The sequence below is a fragment of the Phasianus colchicus genome, chromosome 28, assembly GCF_987193195.1.
Source record: "Phasianus colchicus chromosome 28, bPhaCol1.hap1.1, whole genome shotgun sequence".
Taxonomy (NCBI): Eukaryota; Metazoa; Chordata; class Aves; order Galliformes; family Phasianidae; genus Phasianus; species Phasianus colchicus.
The window spans coordinates 4,537,519-4,554,831 of record NC_143463.1 but is presented as its reverse complement, the minus strand read 5'-3'; the positions used below and the strand labels follow the sequence as shown (position 1 = coordinate 4,554,831).

At 68.6% G+C, this 17,313-nt stretch overlaps 3 protein-coding genes across 11 annotated transcripts; all 3 read right to left on the bottom strand.

Moving 5' to 3' along the window:
- Window positions 1–154: 154 nt before the first annotated feature.
- PDE4C (phosphodiesterase 4C) lies at window positions 155–7,680 on the bottom strand. 6 transcript variants are annotated; one of them, XM_090126232.1, is made up of 15 exons: window positions 7,508–7,680; window positions 5,039–5,227; window positions 4,924–4,960; window positions 4,740–4,813; window positions 4,625–4,674; window positions 4,044–4,159; window positions 3,870–3,963; window positions 3,245–3,417; window positions 3,070–3,168; window positions 2,824–2,988; window positions 2,653–2,752; window positions 2,425–2,579; window positions 2,212–2,334; window positions 1,918–2,100; window positions 155–1,851 (listed from the first exon to the last, which is right to left on the bottom strand). In XM_090126232.1, the coding sequence occupies exons 1-15, from the start codon at window positions 7,645–7,647 to the stop codon at window positions 1,357–1,359; spliced, it is 2,193 nt and encodes a 730-aa protein (XP_089982358.1). In that variant the 5' UTR covers window positions 7,648–7,680; the 3' UTR covers window positions 155–1,356. The 6 variants fall into 6 exon arrangements, with proteins under 6 accessions (XP_089982358.1, XP_089982355.1, XP_089982356.1 ...); XM_090126229.1 differs by lacking the exon at window positions 7,508–7,680 and adding an exon at window positions 6,551–6,795; XM_090126230.1 differs by lacking the exon at window positions 7,508–7,680 and adding an exon at window positions 6,551–6,795 and having other exon boundaries at window positions 4,044–4,156.
- A 1,905-nt stretch (window positions 7,681–9,585) lies between these two features.
- Window positions 9,586–12,640, bottom strand: CIST1 (colon, intestine and stomach enriched 1). 4 transcript variants are annotated; one of them, XM_090126243.1, is made up of 5 exons: window positions 12,198–12,638; window positions 11,506–11,665; window positions 10,265–10,798; window positions 9,752–9,897; window positions 9,586–9,668 (listed from the first exon to the last, which is right to left on the bottom strand). In XM_090126243.1, the coding sequence occupies exons 1-5, from the start codon at window positions 12,255–12,257 to the stop codon at window positions 9,621–9,623; spliced, it is 948 nt and encodes a 315-aa protein (XP_089982369.1). In that variant the 5' UTR covers window positions 12,258–12,638; the 3' UTR covers window positions 9,586–9,620. The 4 variants fall into 4 exon arrangements, with proteins under 4 accessions (XP_089982369.1, XP_089982371.1, XP_089982370.1 ...); XM_090126245.1 differs by having other exon boundaries at window positions 12,073–12,206; XM_090126244.1 differs by lacking the exon at window positions 11,506–11,665 and having other exon boundaries at window positions 12,073–12,640.
- Window positions 12,641–12,829: 189 nt separating this feature from the next.
- JUND (JunD proto-oncogene, AP-1 transcription factor subunit) lies at window positions 12,830–14,362 on the bottom strand. The gene has a single exon (XM_031604051.2). It carries the CDS (start codon window positions 14,221–14,223, stop codon window positions 13,249–13,251), a length of 975 nt encoding a protein of 324 aa, XP_031459911.2. The 5' UTR covers window positions 14,224–14,362; the 3' UTR covers window positions 12,830–13,248.
- Window positions 14,363–17,313: the final 2,951 nt, after the last annotated feature.

Sequence of the window (17,313 nt, the reverse complement as noted above, 5' to 3'; positions counted from 1 at the left end):
CTGAGGTGACGCCCGCTGCAGGTGGGCGGCCGTGTCCCGCCCCGGACCCCGCGTCCTCCGACGGCCCCGCTGCGGGCTGAGCTCGGCGCGGATTAGGCCGCGGCAGATGGCGGGGGCTCAGCCCGCAGCCGGGGCCCGAAGGCCTCAGGACCACCCATAGGGCCCCGCGCCTCCACCCCCCACCTCCAGGCGCGGCCTCCCGCACCCTCGGCCCGCAGCATCACCCCGGTCCCCCTTTGGGGCTGCGGGCAGCACGAGCTCCGCGGGGAGCACCGAGCGCTGATGGAGCACCGAGCGCTGCCCCCCCACGGCCGGGGGCACGGAGCTCCCACCCGCCCCGCAGAGTCCCGCACCCGTGGGGCGCCCGCCGCCCCCCAGCCCGGCCCTGGGATCCGGGTGTTTTCCCCCCTCCAAGAGGGTTTGAGGCAGGCGGCCCCCCATCGTGGGGCGAAAGGAGGGGGTGGTAATGCGGGGCTGGGGGGCCGTGGGGACCCTCTGTTGCTATGGGGTGAAGGGAGGGGTTTGCCGGGGCGGCGCTGCGGGTGGGGCCGTGTTTGCCGATCAATCACCCCCGGGAGCAATGCGGAAGAGCAGGGAGCAAGCTCCGCGCCGCGCCAAGCCGGCGATTAAATATTTACCTTCGTGGGCAGTGTTTGCCAGCGACGGAGCGACATTTCCAGGGAGGAGTTCGGCTTTGTTCGAGCGCACGGCGCTGCTCTCCGCGCACCCCGCGGGGTCCCGGGGGCACCGAGCGCATCGCGACCCGGGCACGGTGCCCCCAGCGCCCACGAGAGGAGCACCGTCCGCTTTGGGGAGGAGTGGAGAAACAAACGAGGTTTAATATCTGGAGGGTGAAGGAAGAAACCGAACCGTCGCGGGGCCCACGGTGCCAAACGGCACTGAGTGCAGGCAGAGCAGCTCCTGCTGCGTGCGCCCAGGTGAGGCTGATAGGACGAAGTGAGCTACAAAAGGCTTTAAAAAGTGAAGGCGTCCCCAAATAAAAACACCTCCGACTCGTGGGCACACAGCCAGCGTTGTGCCGTGTGCCACCGTGACACCAAAACGCTTTTGGCTGCACTGTGCTGAGTGCTCTGCTGTGCCCAGGGCTGGGATGGGGCAGGAGCAGCATCTCGAGCCCTGTTTGTGGTAACGGGGACCTTTCCCAGCAGCTGGATGCCGGGTGGAAGCAGGGGAGGAGGTGAGCAATATCCTCATTGCCATTAGGACCTGCCCGGCTCCCACATGGGGACGCCCTCTGGGGCTCTGTGTGCCAGTCCCAGCAGTGCCCACGACCCTCACTGGGGCAGTGCCCAGTCCCACAACCCCACAGCAGCGATGGTAGCCTCCGGCCAGGCCCTACGTGCCCAGGGGCAGGAATGTGACATTGCCCTCCGTGTCCAGGCACAGCTCCCTGCCGCCCTCGGGATCCGGCGCTGTGCACCCACCACCAGCCCTGTCCTTTGGCAGTGTCCCCTCCAGCACTCTCCTGTTGTCCACCTCCCGGTCCCCGGAGCCAGGTGACAAACGCTCTGTGTCGGCTGACTCCGAATCATCCGTAGCCGACGTCTTGGAGCCGCTGTTGTCCTCCTCCAAAGGGCTCTCGGGCCCCTCCGCTTCCGTGTCCGACTCTCCCTCCTCCTCTTCCAGCGTCATCTCAAACTGGGACTTGCCGGGATCAGCGGGGGGAACTTCGGATCCCACCTCTGGTGGTGGGGAGGGGCTGCGTGGGATCATGCTCTGGTACCACTCCCTGTTGTCCTCCAGCGTGTCCAGGATCTCCTGGGCGTCGGGGTGCACCAGGTCGGCCCAGGTCTCCCACAGCGGGTGGGCGATGAAGTCGATGAATCCCACCTGTGGGAAGGGAGAGCTCAGCCCCCCACACTGCCCCTCAGCCCCGACCCCACGCCGTGCCCCCACCTGGGACTTCTCCACGGAGGCGGTGTGCTTGTCACACATGGGGCTGATCTCCATCCCCTTCTCTCGCTCCCGGTCACCCTGGTGGAAGAACTCGGCCATGATGCGGTCGGTCCACTGCCGGTACAGCTCCAGCGGTTTGGTGGGGTTGCTGAGGTCGGCGCAGTGCACCATGTTCTGCAGGACCTGCACGGGCACCGTGCTGCTCACCGACAGCCTTCATCCCCAAGGCCACCACCGGGCATCAGCTCGGTGCTGTGGGTTGCAGCAGTGCTCCTGCCACGTCCCCGTGCCCACCTGGATCCGGTCAGAGTAGTTGTCCAGCAGCAGCACCCCCAGGCTGGTCACCTTCTTGGTCTCCACCATGGTCTTCAGGTCCGCCAGCAGGTTCATGTGCTTGGACATGTCGGTGGCCAGCACCTGGGCAGGGCATGCAGGGCAGGGTGCTCAGCCTGACCCCAGCACCCCGCAGCCCCGGCACCACATAGATGGCCACCCGGCGCCGCGCACCATATCGATGGCCATCTTGCGGAGCGACTGCCTCTGCTTTTTGCTCAGGTTCTGGAAGATGTCACAGTTCTCCTCCTGCAGCAGCTTGAAGCCCACGGCCAGGTGGTGATTCTCCAGCACCGAAGCATCGTTGTACATCAGCGCCAGCTCCGAGTCTGCGGGATGGTGTTGGTCACGCCGCGGTGACCCCACGCACGCAGCCTCACCGCCCCGCTCCCCCCGGCTCACTGGTGTTGATGAGGAACTGATTGGAGACGCCGGGGTGGTCAACGTCGTGGATGGCGCTGGCGAAGATGGCGGCCATGATCTCCAGGTCGGTGAAGACGGCCTGGGAAGGGCGGCACGGGAGGTCACAGCCACGGCGGACGTGTTTGGTGGCACCGAGGGAGCGGGGCTCACCTCCAGCGCCGGCGTGGAGAGCAGCACGTGGGTGGACTGCGCCACGTCGGCGGCGTGGATGTTGTTGTGATACGCCACGTCGGAGCGGTAATGGTCCTCCAGCGTCAGCATGTAGGTGAGGAAGGTGTCGGCGGGGATGCGGAACGTCTTCATCAGGTCACGCTCCTGCAGGAGGACCGGGTTGGGGTCATTCATCCCCAATGGGGTGCGGGGGTGTGGAAGGGGCAGCCCCCCCCCAGTGCTCACCTGGAAGATGCTGTACATGAGGACCGTCAGCGGGCGGTTCCCTGAGTACTCGGCCACTTTGAAGATGTCGAGACCCCACTTGTTGGTGTCCTGCAGCTCCTGGGGACCGAGGGATGGGGTTCTGCGAGGGTCGGGACCCCAATGGGGGATGGACCCACGCTGGGTGGGGGCTCACCTTGGCCAGCAGCCCCTCCTGCTCTGTGCGCACCCCAAAGCGCGGGATGGCAGCAGGGCGGGGGCCGTGGGCCGGCCTCCTCACACCACTGATCTGCGACATCGGCCGCTTCCTGCGCTCCCTCTCCTTCTCCTTGGGCAGTGCTGGAGGGATCTCCACCTCGTGCTGCTTGTCTGCGCGGCCGCGGCAGTGAGGGGGAGCACAGACCCCCCCCAACGGGTGACGTCAGCCGGCACGGAGAGCACCGCAACGCCATGGCAACCGGGGGCTGCCGGGGGGATGCCGGGAGCTCCCCCCACCCACCCACCGTAGGGTTGTCCCCTGGGATCCCCCATGCAGGGACAGCGCCAGCTGCCAACCCACGCACCAGCACAGGGCAGCATCCACCAGCACGCCCCAGTTTGCGCCGGTGTTCATAGCCAGGACTGAGGCTGTGACAGCCCCAAAGCCACCAATCTTGGGGCAGCTCCTAGAGAAGTGCTCCCCCAAACTGCAAAATGCAGAAGTCGCTGCCCCACTGGCAGAGTGGGGCTCAGCACTGCAGTGATTTGTGCCCAGCTCTGCGCAGCCGCCGCAGGCCCTGAGCTGCAGAGGGGTGCGGAGGCCCTGCCTCCCAGGAACTCACCCAGGAAGGTGCTGGAGATGTACTCGGACACCTGGTTCCCCGAGCGGCCGCTCTCCGAGAGGTGTGAGAGCTCCCGGCTCAGCATCCGCTTAAACTGCGGGCAGCAGATGGGGGTGAGCGGTGCTTGGGGCAGCCCCTGTGCCCCCATGGCACCCCCAGGGTGGCAATCCTCACCTTGTTGGAAGCCATCTCGCCGACTGAGTGCCGCGTCTGCAGCGTCTCCAGCTGCTCCAGGCACCAGTCCAGCTCGTCCAGGGTCTCCAGCGACAGCTTCTGCTGAGCATCCTCTGCTGCGGGGCAGCACGGCATCACAGCCGGGCACGGGGACACGAGTGGGGGCCCAGCCCCGCCATCCCCACCGAGGGATGCTCACATCCCCATGGGGCCGTGATGGGACGGGGCTGGGGAGCGGTGCTGAGCGGGCGCTGCGGCCAGGCGCTCTGTCCCCGGTGCACAGCATGGTGTCACGCCGTCCCCACGCCTCGCCCTGAGGTGACACCCGGCCCGGGGCTCCCACAGGGCTCCACGCACCGCCCGGGGATTTATTAATGGAAGCTCTGACGTCAGCGGGAGCCGTTCCACCGCCACCGCTGTGCGAAGGGCGGATGGAGCCGCCGAAAACCCGACATGGATCCCAAAGGGCAAAGCCATCGCTGCACCCACGGGTGAGGGAACACCGCACCCCCACTGTGGGACAGCGACCCACCCCTCCCCCCAAACTCCCTGTTTTGCCCCCATTGGGACACTCAACTCACCAGACAGGCCGGCCCTGCTGGCAGAGGGGAGGCTGCTGCTCGACGCCCGCCTGCAGGACACACAGAGCTGAGCACCACACCGTGCCCCCCCCAGATCAGCCCCCCCCCCACTCACTTGGTGCCCACGCGCTCCTGGAGGTGCAGCAGCACTGTCACGTTGGTGCGCACGGTGCGCAGGCTGGCCAGGACCTGGGGGGTGCGAGAGGGGCTGGAGGTGGGCTGCGCACCCCCGGCCCTCCCCATAGCGCTGCGGACGGGGGGACACGGGGACGTTTCCCCTCTTTGCCGCACGGCCGCACCTGGGCGAAGGGTGTGACGATCATGTCTTCCCCGTGCCTGCGGGGAGCAAAGAGTGGGTGAGGAGGGGGAAGGGGGGCGGGTTGGGGGCGAGGCAGAGGGTCGGGGCTGACTCACAGGTCGCTGGCGATGGAGGAGTTGCGGGACATGGCCTTGGGGGACAGGTCGTAGTCGCTGTCGGAGCGGTAGAGGAAGGACTCGCGGCGCTGGCCGTGGGTGAAGGCGCCCTGCAGCACCAGCCCTGCGCCCGGGCTGCACTGCGGCTCCAGCGGGCCCCTTCCCGGGGGGCCATTCTCCAGGTCAAAGCTGCAGGGATAGCAGACGGGGCTGGCATCGGCCGGGGCACTGGGAGCACTGGGGACACCGCTGCCGTCCCCATTCACCGCCAGGGCGAGGCTGGGACCCATCCCGCTGCTGGAGGTGAGCCGCCCCGTGTCACCATCATCCCTCGTCCCAGTGTCCCCAGCACCGCGGTCTGCTGCGAGTCCTCGAAAGTCTCCATCAGCCGTAGCCCGAAGCGCCGAGTCCCACAGGGGACCCGTCCAGGGCACGGAGCCAGGGGACATCGAAGGACAGAAACCACGGGGGAAGCCAAGCGCCGGGCCCTGGGGACGCGGTGGGGCGGTGCCATCCGAAGCCGTGCGGCCCACGGGGGACAAGAGGCACGGGGACGGAGATGGTGGCCCTGCGCTGTCCCCATGGCAGCCACCGCCCCGCTGCCCCTGGGTCATGGGAACGGCTGAGCACGGGGACACAGCGAGGGTCACCAGCACCCGTCCCCTCCCAATGCCGCAATGGGGACGGGGATGAGCCGCCCCAGGGAAAGAGTGGGGCCGTGCGTCCCCGTCCCCCCCCCACACTGCAGGACCTACCCGACGCAGGAGTGCCTCCGGGACGGGCAGCGGCTGCCTGGCTGCATCCCCGGACCCCGCTGTCAGCCTCTGCCCCGCGTCCCCGATGGTACGGGGACACAAAGCCGCATTGTGACTCCTCCTGCCCTGCGGCTCAATTGGGGGTTTGTTCCCCCTCCGGTGCAGCTCAGCCACCTCTGACCCCGCTGCCACCCCGGGGACGGCCCCGACCCGGGCACGGTGTCACCAAGATGTGGAGCAGACACACACATACCCCCCACAATGGCTGTGGGGCACACCGGGGTGGGGGCAGTGTGGTTGGGGAGGGGGGGACACAGCCGGGACAGCAGATCTGGAGCCGAACTCAGAAATACTTTCCATGCTGTGTGGTGTCAGGCAGCAGGGGGGGCTGGGGGCCGCTATAAATAGGTGCTGTTAAAATTGGAGAGGACGCCGCTGTTCCCTGCAGTGCCCGGCCCCTCCAGGGTGGGAGTCAGTGCCTCCTGCCCCTCTGCTGTGCCTGCTGTGCCCCCACCGTGGGCAGACACCCCACAGACAAAGCCCAGCAGCCCCACTGCTATGAGCACATCCGTCCTCAGCCAACACTGCCCCCCACCCAGCTCAGCCCCACCGCCACAAAGGCCCCACTCAGCCCCATGTCCCCACCGATGCTGACACACCGCAGCACTGAGGGCGTCCACGCTGACCCCGTCCCCATTTCCCGCTGCCCCACTGCCACCCCCATGCCTTCAGGGACCCCTCTCGGACCCCCCCTTACCCGAGGGGATGCGCCACGGTGAAGCGGCGCTGCAGGCGGATGCTCTGGTTCACCCTCAGCCTCCTGAACAGCACGGGGGAGTTGCGGGGGGAGCCCCGCGGGGACCCCAACGGCGACGACACCCCCGGGGACGGCAGCATGGCCCCCCTCAGGGCACCGAAGTGCAGAGCTGGGGGTCCGGACCCAAGGGGATGCGAGCGGTGCGGAGCAGGAAATGCGCGGCCGTTCCCCCCGCGGCCCCGGGAAACTTTCCACCCCCCTCCCACCCGCGCCTGAGAAATTAAACAACTGTCTGGTTCGGCCCCCCCTGGCGCCCCGACGGCTCCTGCGGCCCCACGTGAGCACGGCCTGCAGGCACGTGGCCCTGTGCCACCCGCTGCCCTCCTGTCCCCGAGATGGCAGCTGTGCCCATTGGGTGAGGATGCTGTGCTGGGATGTGAGCAGTGCCACACTGAGCTCCGTGTGTCCCGGGCACAGCGCCTGGAGCGAGCTGGGCACATGGTGGGGACACACTGCATTGCCACCGAGGGACAGAGCTGTGCCTGCAGCATCTGAGACAGATGAAGCGGCCGCGCCAGGATGTCACCGAGGGACACAGTGTGTGACACACAGTACTGTGATCAAGGGACACAGCTGAGCCCAGAGCATCCGGACACACGGTGTGGACATGTCACAGTGCCACCAAGGGACGTGTCCACGCCTGGAGCATCCCGGATACACGCTGTGATCACGATATGGTGTCACCAAGAGACGTGGCCGAGCCCAGATCACCCCACGTACAACTGCAATCATGCCACAGTGGCACCAAGAGGCCCACGAGAGCCAACCTCGTCCCCCCACACTCCTCCTCACTGCCCAGTGTGGGGACACAGAGCTGCCCGGCACCCCCAGGGACACTCATGGCCCTGTCCTGGCCGTGGGAGCCGGGTGCCCCCTGACCCGGTGACGCAGCGGTACCTGCTGTCTGCGGCGAGGGCCAAAATATCCTGGGGGTGGCGGGGAGCCAGGAAGGGCCCCCCCAGCACGGCGGCACACGTGGGACCCTCGGAGGCACCGGGTGAGGGGTGCGGCGGAGGGGACCCTCTGGGTGCGTGCATGGGGACATCGGGGGGGTGTTGCGACAGCCTGGCACGGGGTGCGGGGGGGGATTGGGACAGCGGGGTGGGGACACAGCTGTCCCCGCCTGGCAGCCGGGAGCCCATGGGACAGCAGGGCTGGGCCGGACCGCGGAACAGCCAGTCCTCGGCTCCGGGACGGCACTGCCCGGCCCCCCTCCTGGCGGAGACACGTGTCTGTGTGCGGGGGGGGGACAGCGGGTGACACCGGAGCCGGGGCCGGGCCGGAGGTGGCCCCCCAGACTGGGACGGCCCCGGGGGATGGGGACGGGAACGGCCCCAAAATAACGGCGCGGCGGTGCCAGGGGAGAGAGTGAGGTCACCTCCGGGTCGGGACGTGCCGGGGGGGGGCAACTCCGGGACTGGGGCCGGGACCACGGGGCCGGGACGGGCGCTGCCCACCTCCCCGACCCACCCCTCGGGGCCGCTGTCCTTTCCCCGGTGCTGAAACCGGTTCCGTTACCCCGCCGTAACCGCGGTACCCCCCCGTGTCCGTCCCGGTGCTGAGCAGAACCCTCGGGTTCCCCGCCTGTCCCGCGGGGCACTGAGTTCCGGGCAGCCCCGCACCGGCGCCGCTTACCGGGGGGAGTCCGCCTCGTCACCGCTGCTGGGGCCGCTCTCCTCGATAGTGAACACCACGCGGGAGCCCTCGGGCTCGGGGCCCCCCCGGCAGCCGAGCGGAGGCAGCAGCGGAGTCCCGGAGAAGCGGCGGCGGACGGCGCCCGGCAGCGATCCCGGCCCCGGTCCCGACGGGACGGCCTCGGCGGCATCGCGGCAACGCTGAGGGGGACACGGGAGAGCGGGCGGGGGGCGGTGAGGGGCCCGAGGTGCAGACCCCTGGCGTCTTCGCCCCCCCCCAAGAGGACCCGAAATGCGGGGAGGACAGCGGGGGATGCCCCAGCAGCTCCGTGAGTTCCCTCCCCCCTCCCGGGATCCCGCTGGAAAATCCCCCGGATCCGGCGCGCAATTACGCAGGGGCGAATAATAATTAACAGCCCATTAGGGGGATAATTAACTCTGAGCGCCATCAGCACGCTAATTGCTGCCCGGAGGCGCCGTGCTGGGACGCTCCCACCAGGGATCCCCCTCAGGCGCCCCGGTGCCCCCCCCGGTGTCCCCCAGGCGCACCCCCGCTACCCCCCGAGTGCCCCCTCCCGGTGCCCGGTCTCGGTGCGGCCTCACCTCCGCGCTCAGGAAGGGCAGCGCTGTGCGGCTCCGTCGCATCGTGGCTGCGGGGGGTGGGGGTGAGCGGGGGCTCCGGGTCACCCCTCGGTGGGGCGGGGGAAGCGGAGGGGCCGTTTACATTCCCACTCTGTCGCGATGGACGGGGCTCAGCGCGGTGCCTCAGGGCTCAGAGAAGCACCGGACCCCCCCGCCGTGCCGCCCCAGAGCCCCCCGCCATCGGCTCACCGCTATCCCCAAGGGACACCCGAGGGACGAGGACCCGAAACCGCGGGGTTGGCCGCGTGCCCCATCCCAGAGCACCACCAGGCCCCAAATCCTCGCCCCCCAAATCTCCAGAAGACCGAAGCAGCCCCGGGATCTCCCCAGGTGCCACCGACACACCCCTCCCCACTGCCCAGTGCTGAGCCTCCCACCCCCATCCCCGTTTCCACGTCGGGTACAGCCGCCCCACATCACCTCCAGCCCCACACCCGCCCCCATTACCGGATCGTGCCGCAGCCTCGGCCGAGTGCAGCCGAGCAGAAGGAAGGCGATGTGCGTGCCTGCCCGCTCGCGCCCTCCCTCCAGCCCACCCCGCTGGGGGGGGGGGCACCGTGCAGTCCCCCCCCCGCCCTGCGCTCCTCCTCCATCTACGCCCCGGGACCTCCATCCCAACCCTGACCCCAAAATGCTCAGGGTTCCCCCGCCCCGAGGATTTGACACCCGTGGGGGTGCAGCTCAGATGGGAAACCAAAGCCAGGGCTGCAGCGTCTTTATTCGGCACAGCGGGGTCACCTGGGGGGGTGACAGGCAAAGGGGGAGTCCTCTGACACTTTGCCCTAAGGAAGGAGAGAGATGGGATGAGAGATGGAAGGGTGAGAGGGGGAACCCCTGCAGCCCCCCCCCTCGGCCCCCCACGCACCATGGGCACCTCGTCCAGCCGTTGGAAGGGGGGCTTCCTGCAGCGGCACAGCCGCACCAGCAGCATGGCCACGGCCCCAGCCAGCACAGCCACGAAGAGGCAGACGACCACCACCACTCCGGGGTTGGATTTGGAGGAGGGCTGTGCTGTGGGGTGAGATGGGCACCCCGTTACACAGAGGTGCCCACCTGGGTGCCCGTGTCACATCCAACCTACCGCCAGCCCACAGCACCGGGGAATAAAGGGGGAGCACAAAATACTCCACCGAAGTGGATGGGGAGAGATTTTGGCTGGTCTAAGGGGACAGAAGCCTCCTCCCTCTGGGATCCGCACCCCCTGCAAGCACAGCCCCCAAACCATGAGAATTTGGGGATTCCCATGGGGACAGGAATACACAGCAGCACCCAATGGCACCCGAGCACATCCAGTCCCCATGCACAGCATGGGAAGGGACAGCAGCCAGGGCACTGTGCTGCTCCCCACACACCCCAAATCCCACCCCATAGGGCTCACCCAGGCTGCTGGTCCTGAGCGGCTGTGCAGTGCTGGAGCTGAGAGCTGAGGCAGTGCCAGGAGCGGGGCTGGCGGTGGGAACAGCAGAGCTGGGAGGGGGGGTGGGCTGCCCAGGAGAGGATGAGGCCGGCGCTGTGCCTGGGGACCACGTGTGGTTGGGCACCGTGGTCAGGCTGGATGGGGCCGATGTGGCGGGGGTGTTGGATGGGGCCGATGTGGCGGGGGTGTGGGATGGGGCTGTGGTCAGTGGAGCTGAGCCCGATGTCATGGGCGGAGATGGTGTTTCTGCAGGGCTGGAGGGAAGTTCAGCTGCTGCAGTGCTTGGGGTCGCAGTTGCAGATGGTGTTGCAGTGGTGTGCGGTGAAGATGGAGGTGCTGCTGGGCTCTCTTTGCTGGGAATTGTGTCCTGTGCCAATATCTGTGGTTCAGCTGCCCCTGAGCTGAGTGAAGGCACGTCAGGTATCCACGTGGTGACACCTACGGACAAGCTGGGCTGGGGTTGTGATGTTGTTAATTCCTGGCCATGGATTGTCCCTAAGGAGAGAGCAGAGCAGCAGGGATGGGGCAGAGCCCCGGGGGGGGCGCAGCACCTCCCCAGTTCATTCTCTGGGTACTTTTGCCACGCACTGAGGGACACGATGCCCCTCCCAACCCCAGAAGGGCAGGAGGGCTCCGAAGCCGCTGCAGCATTTGGCTCAGCAGCGGTGGGGACGATGAGAGCAGCACCGCGGTGACGTTGTGCCCCAGCCCTGGGGACGCGCCATGCCGCACCGTGCCGGCCCGGGGCGCGCACACCCTCGTTGGCAGCACAGCGCTGTGCCACAGGTGCTTTTATCGCCCCGTTCTTGTTTGCACAACAGGAGGAGCACCACCCGCCCTGCCCAGGGGGCACCACGCAAACAGAGCGGAACCCGGGGGTGGCCCCACCGAGGGGTCCCCGATGGCCACCCATCACAGCGAGCACCACGCGGCGGGGGTTTCGCTGACCCCCGGGGATGGGCAGCGCGGGGGGACGTGGCCACCAGCCCAGTACCAGCCGTGTGCCAGCCCTGCGCCCCGAGTGAGGGCTCGGCCCTGGACCCCTCCCGCTGTCCCGGAGCACCCACGCACCGTCACACCACGGCAGAGCCACCCCCCCCGGGGCCGGGCAGACCCCGCGGACCCCTCCCACACCGCCCAGTGCCCCGCAGCCACCCCAGCGCCCACCCGGAGCTGCCCGGTGTCCCCGCCCGCCCCGTTACCTGCCGCCAGCAGGGCAGCACAGCACAGCAGCAGCCGCGCCATGCCCCCCCCGGCCCCGCCGTCCCTCCCGGTGCTGCCCCGGTGCCGCCGATGCCGCTCTGCCGTTTCGGCCGCCGCCGCCGCCGCCTTTATCTGCCCGGGGGGGGACAGCGGCGCCCCCTACCGGCATGGGGCGGCGATGCAGCACCGGGAGGGAGAATTCCACCCCCCCCCCCCTCCCACCACCTTCGTGCCTCCGTTTCCCCCCGCAGCGTGAGGGCACCGCGGGTGCGGCGGGACACGGGGCGGGGACGTGGGGATGTTTTGGGGACCTGGAGACATGGGGACACGGGGATATGGGGACTTGGGGGGGGAGGGGGAAGATTGGGGACCTGTGGGCACGAGGGCATAAGGGATGTGGGGATGGAAGGATGCGGGGATGTGGGAACACGAACACGTGGGAACACGGGAACTTGGGGAGACGGGAATTTGGGCACGAGGATGTGGGGAGATGTGAGCACGGGGATGTGGGGACGCGGGGCTGCGGTGGGGTCACGAGGCACGGGGATGGGGAACGCGGGGCTCACCGTGCCCGCTGCAGCCCTCCGCCACCCCCAGCACAGCCACGGAGCGCCGGGCTCCCCGCCAACCCCCGGGGTCCGGGACGCTCCGTATCGGCACAGCCCGCACCGGAGCTGGAGCGGTTCCCCACCTCGCCATGTGCCACAACGGCGGCCCCGCAGCTCCAAACGCGCTCCGGGACGAGCCTCATTCCGGGGAAACCGAGGCACGAGGAGCGGGTGGGGGAGCCGAGGAGGAGGAAAAGCTCCGGTGGGGGGGAGGGGAATGGGGGGCGGCTGCGGCACGGAGCAGCAGGAAGCGGGGGGGAAGGAAGCTCACCCCGAGTGCCGAGAAGGATCCCGCCCCGTGGGGGGAGGGGGAAGAAGGGGGTTGGGGTATTCCGTGCAAGCGTGAGGATTTGTTGACCCCCCCGGTCAGCCACTGGGAGGGCCGGAGCTCCCACCGGGATCGGTGCTCCCCCTCTCCCCCCCGTGACCCCAAATCCCCTTCCTTAGGACCGCCCCCATCGCTCCCCCCAACCCCCAATGATGTCCCAGGGGCTCCCACACCCCCCCAGCCCCCCCCTCCCGCCATCCCCGGGGATCCCCACCTCCCACTCCCCTCCCCCAACATCACCCCCCATTTCCCTTCCCCTCCCCCCACCCAAGATGGCAGCCGCTCGCTCCGCTTCCTGCCCGCGCCGCCCCCGCCCTCCCGCCGCCCCGCTCCCGGTTCGCTCCCCCCTCTCCCCCCCAAAATCGATGCACACAGCGCACAGGCGGCTCCTGAGCGGCGTTTTTACTGCGGGTCCTCAATGGAATGTGGCGGGGCAGAGGCCACGCGGAGCCCTGCAAACCGCAGCCGCTCGGCGCGGGGGGGCCGCGCTCGGGGGCCCCTCAAAGTCCGTCGTGGGGCAGAGAACGGGGTCACCCCAAAAACCCCTCAGTCTTTCTGCCCCCCGCCCCCCCCAGGTCCGAGATGGGGGCAGAAGTCCCCCAGCCCACAGGGGGGCGCCCTCAGGAGCCCCTCAGTCCGCCAGTCCCCCGGCCCACACGGGGGCGCTGTGCGCAGCCGCTCCCCCCACAATCCGCGCTTCTCCCCCGGTTCCCCTCGGTCCGCCGCCAGACCCGGCGATGGGGGGAGGAAGGGGGGGCGGTTGGGTCCTTCGGCCGCCGCGCGGTTCCGGGCGGTTCCGTCGGCCCTCAGTACGCCGGCACCTGGTGCTGGTGCTGCGGGAGGAGCTGGCAGCCGCTGTTGACGTGGCTGAGCACCTTCTGCTTGAGCTGGGCCACCTGCTCGCGGAGCAGGCTGGCGGTGGAGGCCAGCTCCGTGTTCTGGCTCTTGAGGCTCTTCACCTTCTCCTCCAGGCGGGAGATGCGCTCCAGTTTCCTCTTGCGGCACTTGGAGGCGGCGATGCGGTTCCTCAGCCGTTTCCGCTCCGCTTTGATGCGCTCCTGCGTGTCCATATCGATGGGGGACAGCGGGGGGCTCTCTCCGAAGCTCGGCACCTCGGGCACGATCTGCGGCTCGTCCTTCAGCGGCGGCGGGGGGGGAGGCGGCAGCCGGGGCGGCGGGGCGGCGAACGGGCCGGGCTCGGCGGCGTAGCTGACGGCGGGGTACGTACTGAGGTTGGCGTACACGGGCGGCTCCGGGGCCAGGCCGGCCGCGGGCAGCTCTCCCCCGCCGCCGCCGCCGCCGCCTCCTCCGCCCGCCGCCGCCGCTCCCCCGTTGGGGCCGCCGCCGCCGCCCAACTGGTTCTGCTTGTGCAAGTCCTCCAGCGCCTTGACGAAGCCCTCGGCGAACTCCTGCTCCTCCGAGGCGGCCGCTTTGGGGTAGAGGAACTGCCCGCTGGTCGGCGTGGTGGTCACCAGCCCGTTGGACTGGATGATGAGGCGCTCCAGCTCGGGCGACGCCAGCTTCAGCAGCCCCAGCTCGGCGGAACCCAGCAGCCCCGCCGCCGCCGCCTCTCCGCCCGCCGCGCCCGCGGCCGCCGCCGCCGCCGCTCCCGGGGCCTTCAGCGCCGCCGCCACCTGCTCGGGCAGCGCCAGGCCGAGCGCGTCCTTCTTCATCATGCTGCCGCCGGGGAAGGGCAGGAGGAGCCCGCTGCTGCCGGAGGTCGGGGCGAAGCCGCTGCCGAGGCCGCTCAACACATCATCATGGTAGAAGGGTGTTTCCATCCTCCTCCCCCGCCCGGCTGCGGGGGAACGGGGCGGGGGGGAGCGCCGTGGAGGAGGGGGCGCGGGGCCGAGCGCGGCGCTGCCAGGGGGGAGGGGAGGGCGGGGGAGGCGGCGGTGCCACCGGCCGCGGCCCCGCTCCTCCGCGCGCACACACGCGTCTGCCGCCGCCGCGGCCCCCGCGCCGGTTTAAATACGCGGCGCGGCGGCGGTGACCTCACCACGCGGCGCTGCCATTGGCTGCACATGACGTCCTCGCGCGCCCCGATTTGCATAAGGGGCGTGGCTCCGCCTCCCGGGGCGGGGGAAACGCGGTGGCGGGGGGCCGCGCCCCCTCCTGGCTCCGCCGTCGCCACGGCGACCGCCCGGGAACGGCGCACAACAGCGCGAGGGCCGCCGGGCTGACGTCATGGCGGGGGAGGGGCCGCACGTGGGCCCCGCCGGGACTCACGGGCACAAAGGGAGGGAGGGGCGGGGGCAGCGGCCCGGGTCCTTCCCCGTCCGTATGGCGGCGGGTCGCGTCGCGCCGTTGAGCCCCCGCCGCGTTTCGCGCCCCGGTTCCCCCCCCCCCGGTACCGTCCGCTCCGAGGCGGCACGGCGGGGGCGCGGCGGCAGCGGCGGCCCCGCGCGTCACGGCTGAGCCCGCGGGCGGCTGAGGGGGCGGTGCGGCGTCAGCGCTGACGTCACCGCCCGCGTGCGGCGGAGGGCGCAACCCCCCCACGGGTGGCCGCGGGGAAACGAACCGACCGCCCCCCCCCCGCACCTCCCCCATCGCCCATCCCGGTGCTGCGGCCCGGGGCGGGCGGGGAGCGATGCCCCGGGGCCGGGCCGTGCCTTCCCGCCCAACCCCATCATTACGGGCGCGGCCCGCACGGCCGGTTCGGGCCTTCCGGCCTCGGGGGGCCGCGGATGGGGGCGGGCGGTGCGCTGTGGGCCGGGAGCCGCCGCCCCGATCGCCCCGCGTGTCCCCATCCCGGGCGCTGCGGCGGAGCCACGAGGCTCACGAGGTTCAGACGCGGCCCCAATTCCAGGCGCTCCCCGCTCCCAACCGGCGCCGCACGAAGCCCGGGGCTGCGTGGCTCCGGCCCTTTTGCCCCGATATCCCTCGGCTCTGTTAAGCTTTGTACGGCGCAGCGAGGCTCCGAGCGCCACCGCAAACACCGCCCTCGCAGCTCAGCGCTGCCCCGTTTCCCCAGAATGTTCCCTGTCTCTGTTACACCCCGGGCTCGCTTGAAGCGCAGCCCGACGCGGTGCCAGCACGTGAGCCCGGTGCCGACCCGCTGCTCCCACCTGCCCCAGGGCCGCCCTGAGTCACCGCTGTGGGCTGGAAGAACCGGGCCGGGAAAACAGAACCACTGCCCTGAGCCCCCAAGGGGAGCACAGAGGAGCCGCGCTGCCCCCAGGGCCTGGAATGGTCCAAAACAAGAGGAGAAAAAAAAAAAATAATAATAATAATAATAAAAAGGAAAAACGTGGAGGAGGAGGAGGGTTTGACGTGTATTTTTAGTTGCTTAGCGCAGCCCTGAAATATTTCAGCAGCCACTCCCTCCGCGTCGCAGGCGGCTGCGGTGTAACTATTCCTGTGCTGCTGCCTCCCGAGCGGCGCAGCGCCGTGAGTCACCGCGGGACACGGCCCCACCGACCGGCACGGCTGGCAGCTGGGGGGCAGGACGGGGCCGTGGGGGCACCGCAGCGGCCGTCGCGCAGCCCCACGCCGAGCCCGGAGCTGTTTTTCCTCCTCCCGTGTCAGCGCAGAGCGCTGGGGGCTCGTTGCCTCTCGGCGGTTCTGGGGCAGGAAGGGGTTTGGGGAGCACAGAAGGTCGCAGAGCTGCGAGGACAGCACAGGATGCTGCCTGCACACAGGGAGCAAAACGATGCGAGATGCAGGGGGAGCGTTGAGGGAGGGCTGCTAAGGGAGCGCCGAAATGAAAGCAGAACAGCAGCAGAGCTTTGAGGAGATCGTGGACAGCTCTGCCTCGAGCCAAAGGTGCCACTGTTCTGGGTGCTGTATCGCCCCAGCACACACCGTAACTCCAGCCAGCACCGCGTTTCCTCCTTCACACGGGCGGCTGTAACGCGGGGTGGTGCGGCTGGAGGCAGGGACTGAAAGGGAGGGAAGGGAAAGTCTGACACAGGGCTCAGGCTGTGCTGCACCGAAATGCCACATCGGTGTTTACTCGGAGCGAGTTTCCAGCACGGAGGACACACGAGCCCCACTCCCAGCGCTGGGCTGAAGGCAGCACAGCCAGACAGGGACCCAGCGGGGGGAGCAGCAGCACTGCAGCCCCTTCCCTTGAGCACGTGGTGCCCAGAGGAGGGCCAGAAGGGCTGAGCACGAAGCAGACGTGGGGCTCTGCAGGGCTCAGTGAGCAGCAGGAACAGGAAGGAAAGCGTTGGCAACAGGTTGGCGATTTATTCCTACCCACCACTCTGCACAAGTTTTATAAACGTTAAAAAAATAAGTGTATATAAAAGCACGTTCTGGACTCGTTTTCTCTTCCCAACAGTGGTGATGGCAGGGAGGTTTCAAGATGGAAATTGGGGGGGAGGGGAGGAGCAAACAACCAAACAACACAAAACCAACAAACCTTTTAAGAATGAGTTACAGTATCTGCTTTTACCCCCAAATTAAACTGTTTCAGTCATTCTCAAGAGTTCAGGCAAGGCCCAGAGCCCCTTTCTCCCCTCCCGCCCCCCCCATACAGACTTTCATTTTGGATCAGCCATGATTTTTTTGGGGGTGCGTTTTGCTCATGGAACTCTGCACCCCGTGGGATGGAAGACTCAGAGCAGCCTGAGCTCAAGACCCAGAGGACCTTCCTGCACCTGCAGGAGAGGAACACTCCCTCCCAAGGGAAAAGGTCTGAGCAGCTACCAGAAAATGAAACGACAGACAATGGCAGCGAAGTCAATCCCTGCACATCACAAAGAAACGTGCTTGGGAAGTGCTGCTGTAACTCAGGAATCAGACTTTGTGTCACAGGCACCAGGGAGAGAGCATTCAACATGGGGAAAAAGAAACAACATTTCATTTTAACAGCTCGATTGCTTTCAGGAAGAAAAAAAAAAAAACAGAACCTGAAAACAAACAGA

What these genes read in the sequence shown, in the direction of transcription:
- CIST1 (XM_031604340.2), bottom strand. Translation starts at nt 11,216, where the DNA reads ATGGGTGGCCATCGGGGACCCCTCGGTGGGGCCACCCCCGGGTTCCGC. An exon ending in GCTCAGGACCAGCAGCCTGG is followed by an intron (nt 9,898 to 10,264) that starts GTGAGCCCTATG and finishes CTCACCCCACAG; the next exon opens with CACAGCCCTCCTCCAAATCC. An exon ending in GGCTGGACGAGGTGCCCATG is followed by an intron (nt 9,669 to 9,751) that starts GTGCGTGGGGGG and finishes CTCCTTCCTTAG; the next exon opens with GGCAAAGTGTCAGAGGACTC.
- PDE4C (XM_031604325.2), bottom strand. Translation starts at nt 5,652, where the DNA reads ATGACCCAGGGGCAGCGGGGCGGTGGCTGCCATGGGGACAGCGCAGGG. An exon ending in CAGCAGGGCCGGCCTGTCTG is followed by an intron (nt 4,160 to 4,624) that starts GTGAGTTGAGTG and finishes GCTGCCCCGCAG; the next exon opens with CAGAGGATGCTCAGCAGAAG. An exon ending in TCATGTACAGCATCTTCCAG is followed by an intron (nt 2,989 to 3,069) that starts GTGAGCACTGGG and finishes GTCCTCCTGCAG; the next exon opens with GAGCGTGACCTGATGAAGAC.
- JUND (XM_031604051.2), bottom strand. Translation starts at nt 14,223, where the DNA reads ATGGAAACACCCTTCTACCATGATGATGTGTTGAGCGGCCTCGGCAGC.